Genomic DNA, 14,782 nt, shown 5'->3' on the forward strand with positions numbered 1-14,782 from the left:
GATTATAAATATTTTTTAAAATAAATGTCAAATCATGCATGTAATAGTGACACTAGAGTTTATAGATGGGCGAAGGACAGCGAGTGAAGCTTTCGAGTTGAGGAAAAGAACGACCTCATTGCGTTACGCTTGACCACTATCTCATCGTCTTCTAGTATCAAGGGAGGGACGAACAACGATCGAAAAATGGGAAGAACAACATTGGAGTATGTTATGGGAAGAGAGAAAAAATGGAAAGAATTCGGACAGTCGGGTGAAGAAGAAAGGATCCACGAGTCGATGTCGAGTTGGATACTCATATCCATCTCCAGTAGCCCACGACCCACATCCTGTACGCAGCTTATGCCCGCAATCCATTTCAGTCCAACAGACACGCATGACCTAGCTAGTCACGGCCTACACGCAGCTTACGACCCAATAGACGCAACCATTGCACTCGAGAACATGACCCAACCTGTCCAATAACCCGCACGCACCTCCAACCTCCTTACACGTGCGTGACGCATCTCCCTAATGGCTCTACAATCAGCATGGTCAGAAGAGTTGTCTTATAGATGATGACATATGCCCAATGACCACTGCACGTGTCATATGTTTTATATGATTGTTATGTTTGATGATAAGATATGTTATGATGATATGATATGTTTTGCTATATGATATGCCCAAATGTGCCAAGTAATATTAGAACGTAAATGGATGTCATATTATGACCGATGAATTATGTTATGTTATGAGATGTCATGTTGTACTATGATGTTTGACAATGACATGTTATGACATGCTATGAAGAGTTTTACGATGCACATCTAAACCATAATTTAAGATGCGGGGTCTCATGCATGTTGTATGTCACATGATCATGAATCACTTCTCTTATATGTTACGTACAAACACGCTCACCACTATATTATATGCTTTTATTTCTTTTCGGTTGATTTTTGGCAGATTAAACGTACATTAGCTCTAAACAGGTCTAGGGTTACATATACGAGTCTATCTAATGGGTTCATGTGCATGTGCGTGAACTGTGTGTAAATAAGTACTATCTATTGTGTTACGGTCATGCTTGTCCAAGGCGTGTGGCCATGGCCGCATGTCCGTTACACGCCAAAACCCTTGCCTCGATCTACTTTACCGCTTTCTTTTACTGTTTTCATGTTATATTATTTCCTTCTTGTTTTCTTTAAGAGTATGACGTTCCGGCGAAATCATGGCTATGCCGGGTAGACATGAAATGCCTCAATGTACTATAGGGATGAAATTAGTCGTCAAAATCTCCCTACCCCCGGTTATTGTTGCAATTTTGCTTGCATAGTTTATAACACCACTCTCAATCTCTCTCTCATTCTTGCTTTCAAAACGCTTTTCCAAAACCTCTCTCCCCCATTTTCTAAAATCTTCTCTTCAAATCAGCGCCCGAGGTTTGAATACACGTTGCCCGACCGTAGGCAACGTGATCCAAAGTTAGCTTGACTCACTCAGTGCTAAGAGAGAGTGCCGCACAATCGTCAAATCCGCTGCCAAGAAACGGCTATTGTAACACACTGTGTGTAAATAAGTATTATGCATCATACCCACCGAAACAGACCGTAAAGTCCAAGAAATAGTTTTAAAAAGTAGGTTTCGCCAACCATGAAACATGTCGCATATTGTTGCATTTTTCGACCATCACAATGAAGTTATTTACGGAATATTTTAAAATACTTATACTATGTCGAATATTTTTGCAAGTAAAAGTAAAAGACCGATATACCCTTGATCCTGACCATTGATAGTTATCCGAACAGATTTAGCAATGTTTTTATTTTTGGAATTAAATATGGAATGTTTTTAATTAATTACAAATCATTTTAATTAATTTTCTACTTAAATTAGGCATTACACCATATAGTAATGATTATTTTAAAACAAAAATATAAAAGCCGTTACACATTTCCACTCAAATCATTTAACAACTTCCCTAAAAATGTACAACGCGCTGTATGCTATAAAACGCTCTCAGGAAGTCGTTCGTTCCTTCGTTCGTTCATAGCAGAGGAGGTCATGGCCGGCGATTCTAAGAACATCCTCCAGTGTCCTGCTCTTCTCCAGGTTCGTTCCAGTTCCTAATTGAATCTTGTTCGTGATTTTATTTCGATTCTGAGGACTAATTAATAATCTCTGCTTGTTCGTGATTTTATTTCGATTCTGAGGACTAATTAATAATCTCTGTTCTGCGCCTTCATTACGTTAATTACTCGCTATTGTTCTGAGATAAATTAGTTTAATCAAACACTGTTCATAAAAATCGCTGAAGATTAGAGAAGTTTAGAGCACTTGTATTTGATTGCAGTATATACTGGAAGAGAATTCGTATCCGAGAGAGCACGAACAGTTGAAGGAACTCAGAGAAACCACGTTAGAAACGTTCAAGTACTGGTGAGATTCCGATTCTTCTTCCGATTTACGTTTTTGCGATTTCAATCCGTTTGGATTCGATTAGGAAAGTTTAGAACGATCGATTCGGCTGGATTGAAGTCGATAATCGTGTACGAAAGTGTTTAATGATTTTGGAAGGAAACTTGGGGATCGAGTTGCAGGAGCCTGATGAGCGTACCAGCGGATCAAGGATTGTTTCTATCGATGCTTCTGAAACTGATGAACGCAAAGAAAACGTTAGAGATCGGCGTATTCACTGGCTATTCGCTCCTTACCACTGCGCTAGCCCTGCCCGCTGATGGTCAGGTACGGCCTAGATTCCTCCTCAATCTTCATCGCCATTATCCGCTGCTTAATCTCCATTCAATTAATTTAAAATATCATTTCCGCACTATTTCCTTTCCTTTTCTTTCCTCAGATGCTTAAATTTAGTTCATCTGTATTAAATAAATCTTAAAATTACTTAGTTTCAAGTGAATTTTCATCCAAATTCGTTAAATAATAGTAATAACAATAGTCATGAGCACATATTTCAGAAAAAGATTAACAGAAACTAATATTTTTAAAAGAAATTAACTATAAACAGTTCATTAAATAACAAAAGTTTTATTAATAATGGAGTTTAAATAAGTTATTTAACTTTCAATTTATTATTTAAAACTTACATACACATGAATTTAAATAGCAAGATTAAAATATGTATATATGTATGAAATAGAAAGGCTAAACAAAATTCCGTTTGTTTGGAGGGTAGATTATAGCGGTTGATGTGAATAGAGATTCATTCGAGATTGGCTTGCCATTTATAAAAAAGGCTGGAGTTGATCATAAGATCAATTTTGTAGAATCACAGGGAATGCCTGTCCTCAACGACCTCCTCAATGACGTAAGTTAATGATAGTTTGTATTGAATGTTAATGTCGTTAATTCACGGTTCGTATTGAATTAAGTGTTAATGGTTTTTTTTTTCTTTTTTGTTGAATAGGGAAAAGAAGGAGAATTTGATTTTGCATTTGTGGATGCTAACAAAGATGAGTACATTAAATATCACGAATTGCTTTTGAAATTGGTGAAAATCGGCGGTGTAATCGCCTATGACAATACCTTGTGGTTTGGAACAGTGGCACATAGCGACGACGTCGTTGAGGAGAAATTAAAGGCTAGTAGAGGCCATACGCGAGAACTCAATGCTTTTCTTGTTAATGACTCACGCGTTGAGATAGCTCTCCTCTCGGTTGGAGATGGCCTCACTCTTTGCCGGCGTATTAAGTAAGTTTCTTATTCTCCTTGTTTTCAAATTTTCTCACATAAGTTAATAATGATATTCTCTTAGTATTAGATTTGCTAAAATTTTAAAGCAAGTTACTTAACATCACCGACCTCGATTTTTCCAATCGAGATCTCAATTTTATAAAAATATCAAAGAAAATATCGTAAATTACACTGTGTGGAAGGTGTGCCTCCCCCAATCCTTTCCTTCCTCGTTTTCCTCCCCTTCTCCTATTAACCACCACAAATCCTCATGCATCACCACCCACGCTCGATATATTTCCATCTCGAGTGCTCAACCCACGACTTAACCGCGCACAAGCTCAACTCGGTTGGTCGCTTGTCAGATGTCACGATCATATTCTTGTGACAGCAGAACAACAATTGTGTGACACTTATTCTAATCTAGTGAATAAGTTAATCGTATGAAATTGTAAGTGAACAATAATTCATACGTATGATTGAGTCTACGTGTGCAAGAAAATGTCATGAAAACAATTTGTAAGAAAGCAATATTATAGGCTAAAAGTAAATAAACAACAACCACGCTTTGATGACATATAACCTAGGTAGGAAGAATTGACGATTAGTCACAATCCTATGATACATTTTGGAGCATTCTAGCTCTGTGCAGGTGTAGATACGATTTTGATGAACATGCATGCACCCCATGTTGACACAATAGGTAAATGCCTAACTATTTATGTGAGCTAGTGAAAGGGGTTTGGAACGGACATGTGATCATGGACAATACGTCCTAGACAAGCATGATTGAGACATTTGATACACGACCACAAGCAACACTCCTTAGATAGGCATGACTATGACATCCTCCGCATTTAATTGGTTGACATCCCTATCAATTAGCTCTTCACAAACTCAACGATATAGGATGAGGTTGATTTCAAGTCTCTCGACGTGCTTTCAGCTGATCTATGCTTTGAGGAGTCTCTTCCAATCTGTTGAGAACGGTTGAAAATCACTTCTCCATTCCTCATCTCTGCCATGAGGTTGTACGTTCAGCTTAGTGCGTTCTTGGTTAGGATAGTAATGTTTCAAGTTATTGACGTCGACAATAGGGCAAGTCCGCATCCATGGAAGCAATTGAATCCTATATGATGCCTTCTCGACCTTCTAAATGACTTCGACTAGTCCATATTATTTTCATACTAGTTGGTTGTTGATTCTTGCTGCTTTGGAATCAGAGTTGGTTAGACCTTACCTTAGCTTGATCAAAACTCTCCATTTTGAAATTGTCATGACCGACGCTTTCGACTAGCCCTTCTCTTCATTTTTCTGGATGGTCTTTCTCTGAGTAAACATGAGTTTCTTTGGAGGTTTGTCTTTGTCCCCCCTTCGGAGGTGTTGACTTGGGGTCTCTCTCCAACATTTGGGTGACCACAAACAACCTGGACTCAACCACTAGTAACACGTTCTGAATAAGCATGATCTGAACATCTGACACACAGCTACATGCAATACACCTTGGACAATCATGACCATGACACCAGACACAGTTACTGTTCGACTCAATTCATTGTCCGTTTAACTAATTCAACCATTTTTTTTACTAGTTTGGCCCTTCTAGACCCGTTTAACATTAGTTTACTTCGATTATGATCCAATAGAGCCCGATTGAGATTAGTTTCTCTTCAAATTTGGTTGTTTTGGAATGTATGTTAAGGAAATTGGGTAGAGTAACGGTCATAAAGTTATGCTCAAATGAAAAATAATATTAATAGGATACCTACGAATGTTCCTATGTCAGATGTGAGTGATTTAGATGGTCGTTGAAGTATGTGAAATGCCAGAATAGCTTTGAATCATATTTTAGAGGAATTACACTACAAGTAATGAGCTTATTATTAGACGGTAAGGTAGGTCGGAAGACTAGCCGTTATATATAGAAATGGTACGTTATTATGTAAGTGGATGAACATATTATGAGTCATGATGATCAGATGCTAGTAGAATAGTAATGTTGATGATGCACGTATGTGATTCATGTCATGATATGATGATATGATACTACTCATACCGACATAAATGCTACTCACACAAGAAATGATGATATTCCATGAATAGGCATATGACAATATGTCCCGAGTTGTATTATGCATTCTTATTTTAAGTACCTCATGTATGTATATGTATATGTATATATATATATATATATATATATATATATATATATATTTACGAGCTATGATAATTAGAGGATGTGAAGAGGTGGTGATGTGACCCGTAATGTTTTTGTAACGTGTGATTACAATTATATTCTTTTTAAATTTGATAATATGACCACAAGAGAGAACGACAACACGACCAACAGAGAAAAATCATGGATGGAAAGTCTTCATGTATTGAACATGCTTCTATGTATTTACATTTTTCGACCTCAACAATGGGTCACTTATTAGGTATTTTTATATTATTTAATCCTTAAAAAAAATGTTCTGTTTTTCAGATAAAAATAAGGGCAAGCAGAGTGGATAACGACGTCTGTTGCTGAGCCATGAAAATCATATAGATTTTAGCTCGGTTTTTTTTTTCTTTTTTTCTTTTCTATCATAAACCTTTGAATTAACGAGTATGTGTTTCATTTGAAGAACTTATTTAGTTTCGTAAAACGTTATTTTTCTTTTAAATATCAAAATTTTATTATGTTTATTTTTTTTCGGGCTTATTTAGTTCGTAAAGTTAATATATTTTTTTTTATAAAGTATATAATTTAAATATATTTTTTTTAATTTAGTCTATTTTAAAATAAAAAAAAAAAAAAAAAAAAAGGCGAGATCTCATGCATGTTGTATGTCACACGAGCATGGATTACTTCTCTTATAAATTAAGTACGGACACGCACACCACTAATTATATGCTCTTATTTCTTTTCGATTGATTTTCAGCATTTCAAACGTACATTAGCCGCCCATAGTCAGGCCTAGGGGTACATATACAGTCCATCTAGTGAGCTCATGTGCGTGTGTGTGAGCTGTGTGTAAATAAGTACTACACATCCAACCTACCAAAAACGAAAATAAAACATGTTGCATATTTCAATCACCACAATGGAGATAAGCGTTTGAAACGGTTATTATCATTTCTTGCTTTATGATTTATTGCAGCTACTTTCGGATCAACTTTAGCTGCACATCAAACAAAGCCTCTCATTTATATTGGTTGCATGAAGTCTAGACACTTCCTTTCACAGAAGTGAGAATTACTTCTATGTTTGTAGCTAATGCTAATTGTCGGGATCTGTAATCTTTGATTTCTTAAACATTTTTTTTTTTTTTTTGTTCTTGGCCACGGGAGAGTAAAGTAGCATTGGACATTTGGTGAAGGAAAGAAGTACTTTCGTCATGCCACGGGGCAACTTTATGCAATTTCAAGTGAGTTATCAACACATTGTTTCTAATCGGTTCTCATATCGTCCGCAAAGTTAGTTGTAATTATCTTTCATTCCAAGTTATAACTTGTATCTACGTACTTCATATTGGCCTAGAATTTTCTCTCGTAAATATAGTCATCCGGCTCACTTCAAACCAACAAAGCTCTATTCTCATTCTGAGATTATTAAAAAAATCCACAGTGTAGACGAAAAAACTCCTCAGTACTAGAAGGTAGCAGTAGCACGAGGAATGTAAAGACTCCTACGTCGGGTATCGTGCTGACATAGATCCTTTTGATTTTTGCTTCTGTTATTATTATTATTATTATTTTTGCAGTAGCACGAGGAATGTAAAGACTCCTACGTCGGGTATCGTGCTGACATAGATCCTTTTGATTTTTGCTTCTGTTATTATTATTATTATTATTTTTGCAGTAGCACGAGGAATGTAAAGACTCCTACGTCGGGTATCGTGCTGACAATCGATCCTTTTGATTTTTGCTTCTGTTATTATTATTATTTTTTTTTTTGCAGTAGCACGAGGAATGTAAAGACTCCTACATCAGGTATCGTGCTGACATAGATTTTTTTTTTTTTTTTTTTTTTTTTTTTTTTTTTTTTTTTTTTTTTTTTTGCAGTAGCATGAGGAATGTAAAGACTCTTAGGTCAAGTATCGTACTGACATAGATCCTTTTGATTTTTGCTTATGTTATTATTATTATTTTGCAGTAGCACGAGGAATGTAAAGACTCCTACGTCACGTATCGTGCTGACATAGATTCTTTTGATTTTTGCTTTATGTTATTATTATTATTATTATTATTTGCAGTAGCACGAGGAGTATAAAGACTCCTACGTCAGGTATCGTGGTGCCATAGATCCTTTTGATTTTTTCTTCTGTTATTTATTTATTTATTATTTATTTTTTTGCAGTAGCACGAGGAGGGTAAAGACTCCTACTTCAGGTATCGTGGTGCCATAGATCCTTTTGATTTTTGCTTATGTTATTTATTTATTATTACTATTATTTTCACTCAAAGTGTTTCTTTAAAGTTCTGTAGACGTAGATTTGAGAGTTTGATGTTATTGTTAAACTCCTCGTATCTTTCTATGGTTTGGCTCTTATAGTTAAAGGGAATTGATTGATCTTGATCGAAAGATAACTACAGCTTTTACCGTGCCTTACTAAACAGAATAACAAACCATCTTGCTATTAATTAGCTACAACGTTGCAGACCAGAAACTCAACAATAGTGAGCAATTTCTTAAAGAACCGATCCGTGAGGCTAAGTCTTGGTGCAGCATAGAAATGGTGTCTCATATTTTACTTATTAACTATTCTCAATATTTTGCTGTTAGAACTTGGATATTGACGATTCTTATAGTTTACAGGAATATCTCCGAGCAGTTTAGTTTTGATTGCTTATCATCTTGCTAAATATCACGGGAAAGAAATTATAAAGTATAAGATACTACAGCAAAGAGTCCGTGACCTACACATATAGAGGTACACATTCTACACTCTCTTTATTCTCTTTATTCTCTTTATTAAAGAAAGCAAATGTAACATAACGTCTTGATGAATGGTTATTTATAGGAAATGGAAGGTGAAAGACTTACCATACAAAGACATGACATGACATGACAGCGGTCCCAAGCAATCAAACATCAATGCAAACAGCAGAGAATACTTTATTTTGTATTGTTTGAACCATTTTTTTTATGGAATAAATAGATTTAGTAAAAAATGAATATTTGAATAATTTTTTTTTATCAAAATATAATTAATGAAATGATAATTAAATAATAAATGAGCGATCAAAGTTATAAATACTATATTATAGCGTTAAAAAAATGTTATAATAAGTTAAAGATAGCATAATATTTTAGGTATATTCAACATACTACGGCTTTAATATGATGCTATGAAATGTTTTTATAACAATGCATATAAGCTATATTATACCTATAAAAAAAACGCTATAAAAATTTTTGGACTTTTAATAACATGGGCTGTCATGACGTACGAAAAACGCTATAAAAAGTCTATGATAGCGTTATAAAAAGTTTTAGACTTTTAATAACATGGGCTGTCACGACGTACGAAAAACGCTATAAAAAGTCTATGATAGCGTTTTTTGTATATTATTGTATCTATTATTTCTTGTAGTGTCATCATATGGTGCCTGTTGGATGATGAAAGTCCCACATCGGCTAATTTAGGGAATGATCATGGGTTTATAAACAAAGAATACTCTCTCCATTGGTACGAGGCGTTTTGGGGAAGCACAAAACAAAGTCATGAGAGCTTAGCTCAAAGTGGACAATATCATACCATTGTGGAGAGTCGTGTTCGTCTAACATGGTACCAGAGCCATGCCCTAGTCTCAATAGAAAAGGAGTCAAGCCTCCTCAAAGGCAGTCAAATCGAGCCTCGATTAAGGGGTGGCGTGCTTTGTTCGAGGTCCCACATTGGCTAAGACTCTAAAGGAGTCAAGCCTTGATTAAGGAGTGACGTGCTTTGTTCGAGGGGAGGTGTTGGATGATGAAAGTACATTGGCTAAGACTCCAAAGGAGTCGAGCCTTGATTAAGGAGTGACGTGCTTTGTTCGAGGGGAGGTGTTGGATGATGAAAGTCCTACGCTGGCTAATTTAGGGAATGATCATGTCTTTATAAACAAAGAATACTCTCTTCATCGGTATGAGGCCTCCCGGGGACTCCCAAAGTGGACAATATCATAACCGTGTCAAGGTGACATTTTAGCAATATTTTTAATTATTATTTTGGTTGTAATATATAATGATTTTAATTAGGCATGACATCTCACAGTAATGATTATTTTAAAAGAAAAAAATAAAAGTAGTTACGCTTTTCCACTAAAATCACATAACAACTTCCCTAAAAACGTACAAAGCGCTCTCCACGCAATGGTTTGGCCTATCTTTGCACAAAAGCTGCAATGCTATAAGCAACGCGCGCGGTATCCCATAAAACACTCACAGGACCTCCTTCGCTCGTTGCAGAGTAGATCATGGCCTACAGGTCTATGAAGAACATCCTCCAGAGCCCTGCTCTTGTCCAGGTTCGTTCCCCTTCCTAATTAATAATCTCTCCTCTCTGCACTTGCGATTGTTCTGAGATGAATTAATTTCATCAAACACACACTGTTCTTAAAAATCGCTGAAGATTAGAGAAGTTTAGAGCGCTTGTATTTGATTGCAGTATATACTGGAAGAGAATTCGTATCCGAGAGAGCATGAACAGTTGAAGGAACTCAGAGAAGCCACGTTAGAAACGTTAAAGCCATGGTGAGATTCCGATTTAGATTTTTGCGATTTCAATCCATTTGGATTCAATTAGGAAAGTTTAGAACGATCAATTCGGCTGGATTGTATTCGGTAATCTTGTAGGAGAGTGTTTAATGATTTTGGAAGGAAATTTGGCGATTGAATTGCAGGAGCGTGATGAGCGTACCGGCGGATCAAGGATTGTTTCTATCGATGCTTCTGAAACTGATGAACGCGAAGAAAACGATAGAGATTGGCGTATTCACTGGCTATTCGCTCCTAACCACTGCGCTAGCACTGCCCGCTGATGGTCAGGTAAGGCCTAGATTCCTCCTCAATCTTCATCGCCACCATCTGCTGATTAATTTAGTTGCTGATTAATTTGGTTTCAGTTAATTTTAAATTCTCCTTTCCCCAAATGCTTAAATTTAGTTTATTTATATTAAATATAACTTAATTTTCATCCAAATTCCTTAAATAATAGTAATAACAATTTTCATGAAAAAAAAGACACATAAATATATATTTCAAAAAGGTTTAACAGAAACTACAATTTTAAGTTTTTTTTTTCTTTTATATATAATTTAGTGAGACATCTAATTTAGTAATTAAAAATAAAATATCAAATCGGACAACTCCCAACCCAACCCAATGGTGATATCTGGCAACTCGACCAACCTAATTCTAATAGAGTGTTAGGTTGGGTGATATCCTAATAGAGTGTTGGGTTGGGTGATATCCGACAACTCGACCAACCCAACCCTAATAGAATGTTGGGTTGGGTGATATTCGACAACTCAGGGTTGGGTGATATTCGACAACTCGACAACCCTAATAGTGTTGGGTTGGGTGATATCTGACAACTCGACCGACCCAACCCTAATGGTGTTGGGTTGGGTGATATCTGACAACTCGACCGACCCAACCCTAATAGTGTTGGGTTGGGTGATATCTGACAACTCGACCAACCGAACCCTATAGTGTTGAGTTGGGTGATATCTGACAATTCGACCAACCCAACCCAGTGTTATGATTTATACATGCATCTATTTTATTTTGAATATAAAAGTATTTTTTTATTGTTTTTAATGTATAATTTATTTAAAGTAATCATTTTTATTATTTTTTAATTTTATCATCTATATAAATTTTCTAGTTTTTTTTTTTTTAATAATTATAAATTATTTGGGTTTGTTCGGAACTTTTAATATTTTGTGTAGTGTGAATAAATAAAACTTTTTAAAAAGATTAAAAAAAAAAGTGTTTGTTGGCGAACTTTTTGTATAGTGTGAGTATAGTGTGAACACCTTAACCCAAACCGAACCCCAAAATAAAGGGTTGGGTTGGGCTGAGTTGTGAAAAAGTTTCAGGTTGGGTTACCAATCCAACCAACCCAAACCCAAATTTTCGGGTTGAGTAAAAAAAAAAAAACTCTTAATCCAACCGAGACCATGTAACCTTTAAGGAGTATTACCAAGGTAATAAAATTTACTATTTTGTTTGCTTGTTTGGATGGTAGATTACGGCTATTGATGTGAACAAAGAATCATACGATGTTGGCTTGCCATTTATGAAAAAGGCGGGAGTTGATCATAAGATCAATTTTGTAGAAGCACAGGCGTCGGTCTTTCTCAACGACCTCGTCAATGATGTAAGTCCTTATTGCGTAAGGAAAAAGAAAATTTTAAAAGTTGTTTGGCAATGGTATTGATTGTCGTGTATCATCAATTCATAGTTCGTATTAAATTAAATATTATGTATTTTTTTCTCGTTGAACAGGGAAAAGAAGGAGAATTTGATTTTGCATTTGTGGATGCTAACAAAGAAGGGTACATTATATATCACGAATTTCTCTTGAAACTAGTGAAGGTAGGTGGAGTGATTGCATACGACAATACCCTATGGTTTGGTTCAGTGGCACAAAATGAAGAAGATGTTGATGAGATTTTAAAGGTTAATAGAATTCATTTGCGAGAACTCAATGCTTTTCTTGTTAATGACTCGCGCATTGAGATAGCTCTCCTCTCTATTGGAGATGGTCTCACTCTCTGCAGGCGTATTCAGTAAGTTTCTTCTTTCTATCTTCAAATTTTCTCACAAAATCATATTGGAGTTCATACTTGGAGGCACGTGCGTTCTATATTTAATAAAAAAATTAGTTTTCATTTTTAATATGTTTCATCTGTATTTTTCGATCCCAGTAATAGATCATTTATTAAGTAGTATTTTTATAATATTTACTCTAAAAGTGTAGGCACTTACTATGTATTTTTATAATATTTAATTTTTTAAAAATATTTTATTTTTCAGGTAAGAATAATGGACAGCATGGTGGATGATAACGTCTCATGCAGAGCTATGAAAATCATATATATTTTAGCTTTTGCTCGTTTTTCTTGTCTATCATGAACCTTTGAAATAAAGAGGGTGTGTTTCGAACTTATTTAATTTTGTAAACCGTTATCTCTCCTTTAGATGTGAGAATTATGTTATATTAGCCTTTTAACCATGCTTATCCATACACGATTAAAATGAGCTTCTGGTTGAGTCGTTGCATGAGTTAAGTTTGACCCCATGAGATTTTTTGCCGGTCGTTGATCATGCACATTAACTGTCCATGCTTGATTTGGCTTTGTTATCTTCACCCCTCTCTTAGATTTTTGCCACAATTTTTTTCTTCTTAATTTTGCATCATTGTGGAGAGTTGTGTTCGTCTAACCGTGCCAAGGTGACATTTTAGCAATATTTTTAATTATTATTTTGATTGTAATATATAATAAATTTAATTAGGCATGACATCTCATAGTAATGATTATTTTAAAAGAAAAAAATAAAAGTAGTTACGCTTTTCCACTAAAATCACATAACAACTTCCCTAAAAACGTACAAAGCGCTCTCCACGCGATGGTTTGGCCTATCTTTGCACAAAAGCTGCAATGCTATAAGCAACGCGCGGTATGCCATAAGACGCTCACAGGACGTCCTTCGCTCGTTGCAGAGTAGATCATGGCCTACGCTTCTACGAAGAACATCCTCCAGTGCCCTGCTCTTCTCCAGGTTCGTTCCCCTTCCTAACTGAATCTTCCTCGTCATTTTATTTCATTTCTGAGGACTGATTAATAATCTCTGCACTGCACCTTCGTTACGTTAATTACTCGCGATTGTTCTGAGATGAATTAGTTTGATCAAACACTGTTCTTAAAAATCGCTGAAGATTAGAGAAGTTTAGAGCGCTTGTATCTGCTTGTATTTGATTCTGAGGACTGATTAATAATCTCTGCACTGCGCCTTCGTTACGTTAATTACTCGCGATCGTTCTAAGATGAATTAGTTTGATCAAACACTGTTCTTAAAAATCGCTGAAGATTAAAGAAGTTTAGAGCGCTTGTATTTGATTGCAGTATATACTGGAAGAGAATTCGTATCCGAGAGAGCACGAACAGTTGAAGGAACTTAGAGAAGCCACGTTAGAAACGTTAAAGTCATGGTGAGATTCTGATTCTTCTTCCACTTTAGATTTTTGCGATTTCAATCTGTTTGGATTCGATTAGAAAAGTTTAGAACGATCGATTCGGCTGGATTGAATTCGGTAATCGTGTAGGAGAGTGTTTTAATGATTTTGGAAGGAAATTTGGCGAGTGAGTTGCAGGAGCGTGATGAGCGTACCAGCGGATCAAGGATTGTTTCTATCGATGCTTCTGAAACTGATGAACGCGAAGAAAATGATAGAGATCGGCGTATTCACTGGCTATTCGCTCCTAGCCACTGCGCTAGCACTGCCCGCTGATGGTCAGATAAGGCCTAGATTCCTCCTCAATCTTCATCGCCACCATCAGCTGATTAATTTCTTTTCAGTTAATTTCAAATATCATTTCCCACTCTAATTCGCCATTCCTTTTCTTTCTTCATATGCTTAAATTGAGTTTATCTATATTAAATATAACTTAAGATTACATCATTTTCATCCAAATTCGTTAAATAAGAGTAAAAACAATTTTCATGAAACAAAAAAAAAAAAAAGACATAATATATATAATATATATTTTAAAAAAAGTTTAACAGAAAATAATTTTTTTTTATTTTTTTTTTAACCCAATTATAGAGATTGGATTGGGTTAAGTTTTGTTTTGAATATGATTTATACACACAATATAACATTTTAAATAAGAGTAATTTTTATTTTTTTTAATTTTTTTTTATGTATAGTTTGTTTATTATTTTTTAATTTTGAATATAAAAGTATTTTTTATTTTTTTATCTGTAATTTTTTAAACTAATTATTTTTATTATTTTTTAATTTTATAATCTATCCTCATAGGAAAGCATTTTTTATTTTTTTTATCTAGAGTTTTCTATATTTTTTTAATTATAGTTTCTTTAAACTAATTATTTTTATTATTTTTTAATTTCATA

General features: G+C 35.1%; 2 protein-coding genes and 1 long non-coding RNA gene across 9 annotated transcripts; all 3 read left to right on the plus strand.

Moving 5' to 3' along the window:
• The first annotated feature begins 1,986 nt into the window (after nt 1-1,986).
• On the plus strand, nt 1,987-8,827 carry LOC111801778 (flavonoid 3',5'-methyltransferase). 6 transcript variants are annotated; one of them, XR_002816188.2, is made up of 13 exons: nt 1,987-2,094; nt 2,336-2,421; nt 2,583-2,727; nt 3,176-3,307; nt 3,407-3,690; nt 6,816-6,903; nt 7,006-7,082; nt 7,283-7,647; nt 7,811-7,942; nt 8,015-8,046; nt 8,275-8,393; nt 8,467-8,588; nt 8,679-8,827. XR_002816188.2 is itself a non-coding variant. In XM_023685933.2 (6 exons), exons 1-6 carry the CDS (start codon nt 2,047-2,049, stop codon nt 6,159-6,161), a joined length of 699 nt encoding a protein of 232 aa, XP_023541701.2. In that variant the 5' UTR covers nt 1,987-2,046; the 3' UTR covers nt 6,162-6,350. The 6 variants fall into 6 exon arrangements, 2 of the variants coding, with proteins under 2 accessions (XP_023541701.2, XP_086982989.1); XR_015422433.1 differs by having other exon boundaries at nt 8,474-8,588; XR_015422435.1 differs by having other exon boundaries at nt 8,018-8,046.
• A 1,178-nt stretch (nt 8,828-10,005) lies between these two features.
• LOC147791030 (flavonoid 3',5'-methyltransferase-like) lies at nt 10,006-12,875 on the plus strand. 2 transcript variants are annotated; one of them, XM_023685929.2, is made up of 6 exons: nt 10,006-10,164; nt 10,305-10,390; nt 10,540-10,684; nt 11,889-12,020; nt 12,149-12,432; nt 12,680-12,875. In XM_023685929.2, exons 1-6 carry the CDS (start codon nt 10,114-10,116, stop codon nt 12,681-12,683), a joined length of 702 nt encoding a protein of 233 aa, XP_023541697.2. In that variant the 5' UTR covers nt 10,006-10,113; the 3' UTR covers nt 12,684-12,875. The 2 variants fall into 2 exon arrangements, with proteins under 2 accessions (XP_023541697.2, XP_086982796.1); XM_087126670.1 differs by lacking the exon at nt 12,680-12,875 and having other exon boundaries at nt 12,149-12,437.
• Nucleotides 12,876-13,254: 379 nt separating this feature from the next.
• Nucleotides 13,255-14,197, plus strand: LOC147791031 (uncharacterized). Its single transcript, XR_015422474.1, has 3 exons — nt 13,255-13,426; nt 13,771-13,856; nt 14,019-14,197. It is a non-coding gene; the product is annotated as an uncharacterized LOC147791031 (long non-coding RNA).
• Nucleotides 14,198-14,782: the final 585 nt, after the last annotated feature.

The sequence above is a fragment of the Cucurbita pepo genome, chromosome 9, assembly GCF_057944985.1.
Source record: "Cucurbita pepo subsp. pepo isolate OVF chromosome 9, ASM5794498v1, whole genome shotgun sequence".
Lineage (NCBI taxonomy): Eukaryota > Viridiplantae > Streptophyta > Magnoliopsida > Cucurbitales > Cucurbitaceae > Cucurbita > Cucurbita pepo.

Bases quoted from the DNA above. Each gene is read 5' to 3' on its own strand.
- LOC111801778 (XM_023685933.2), top strand. From the start codon at position 2,047: ATGGCCGGCGATTCTAAGAACATCCTCCAGTGTCCTGCTCTTCTCCAG. The intron at 2,728-3,175 runs GTACGGCCTAGA...TTTGGAGGGTAG, and splicing joins CCCTGCCCGCTGATGGTCAG to ATTATAGCGGTTGATGTGAA. The intron at 3,308-3,406 runs GTAAGTTAATGA...TTTGTTGAATAG, and splicing joins TCAACGACCTCCTCAATGAC to GGAAAAGAAGGAGAATTTGA.
- LOC147791030 (XM_023685929.2), top strand. From the start codon at position 10,114: ATGGCCTACAGGTCTATGAAGAACATCCTCCAGAGCCCTGCTCTTGTC. The intron at 10,685-11,888 runs GTAAGGCCTAGA...TTTGGATGGTAG, and splicing joins CACTGCCCGCTGATGGTCAG to ATTACGGCTATTGATGTGAA. The intron at 12,021-12,148 runs GTAAGTCCTTAT...CTCGTTGAACAG, and splicing joins TCAACGACCTCGTCAATGAT to GGAAAAGAAGGAGAATTTGA.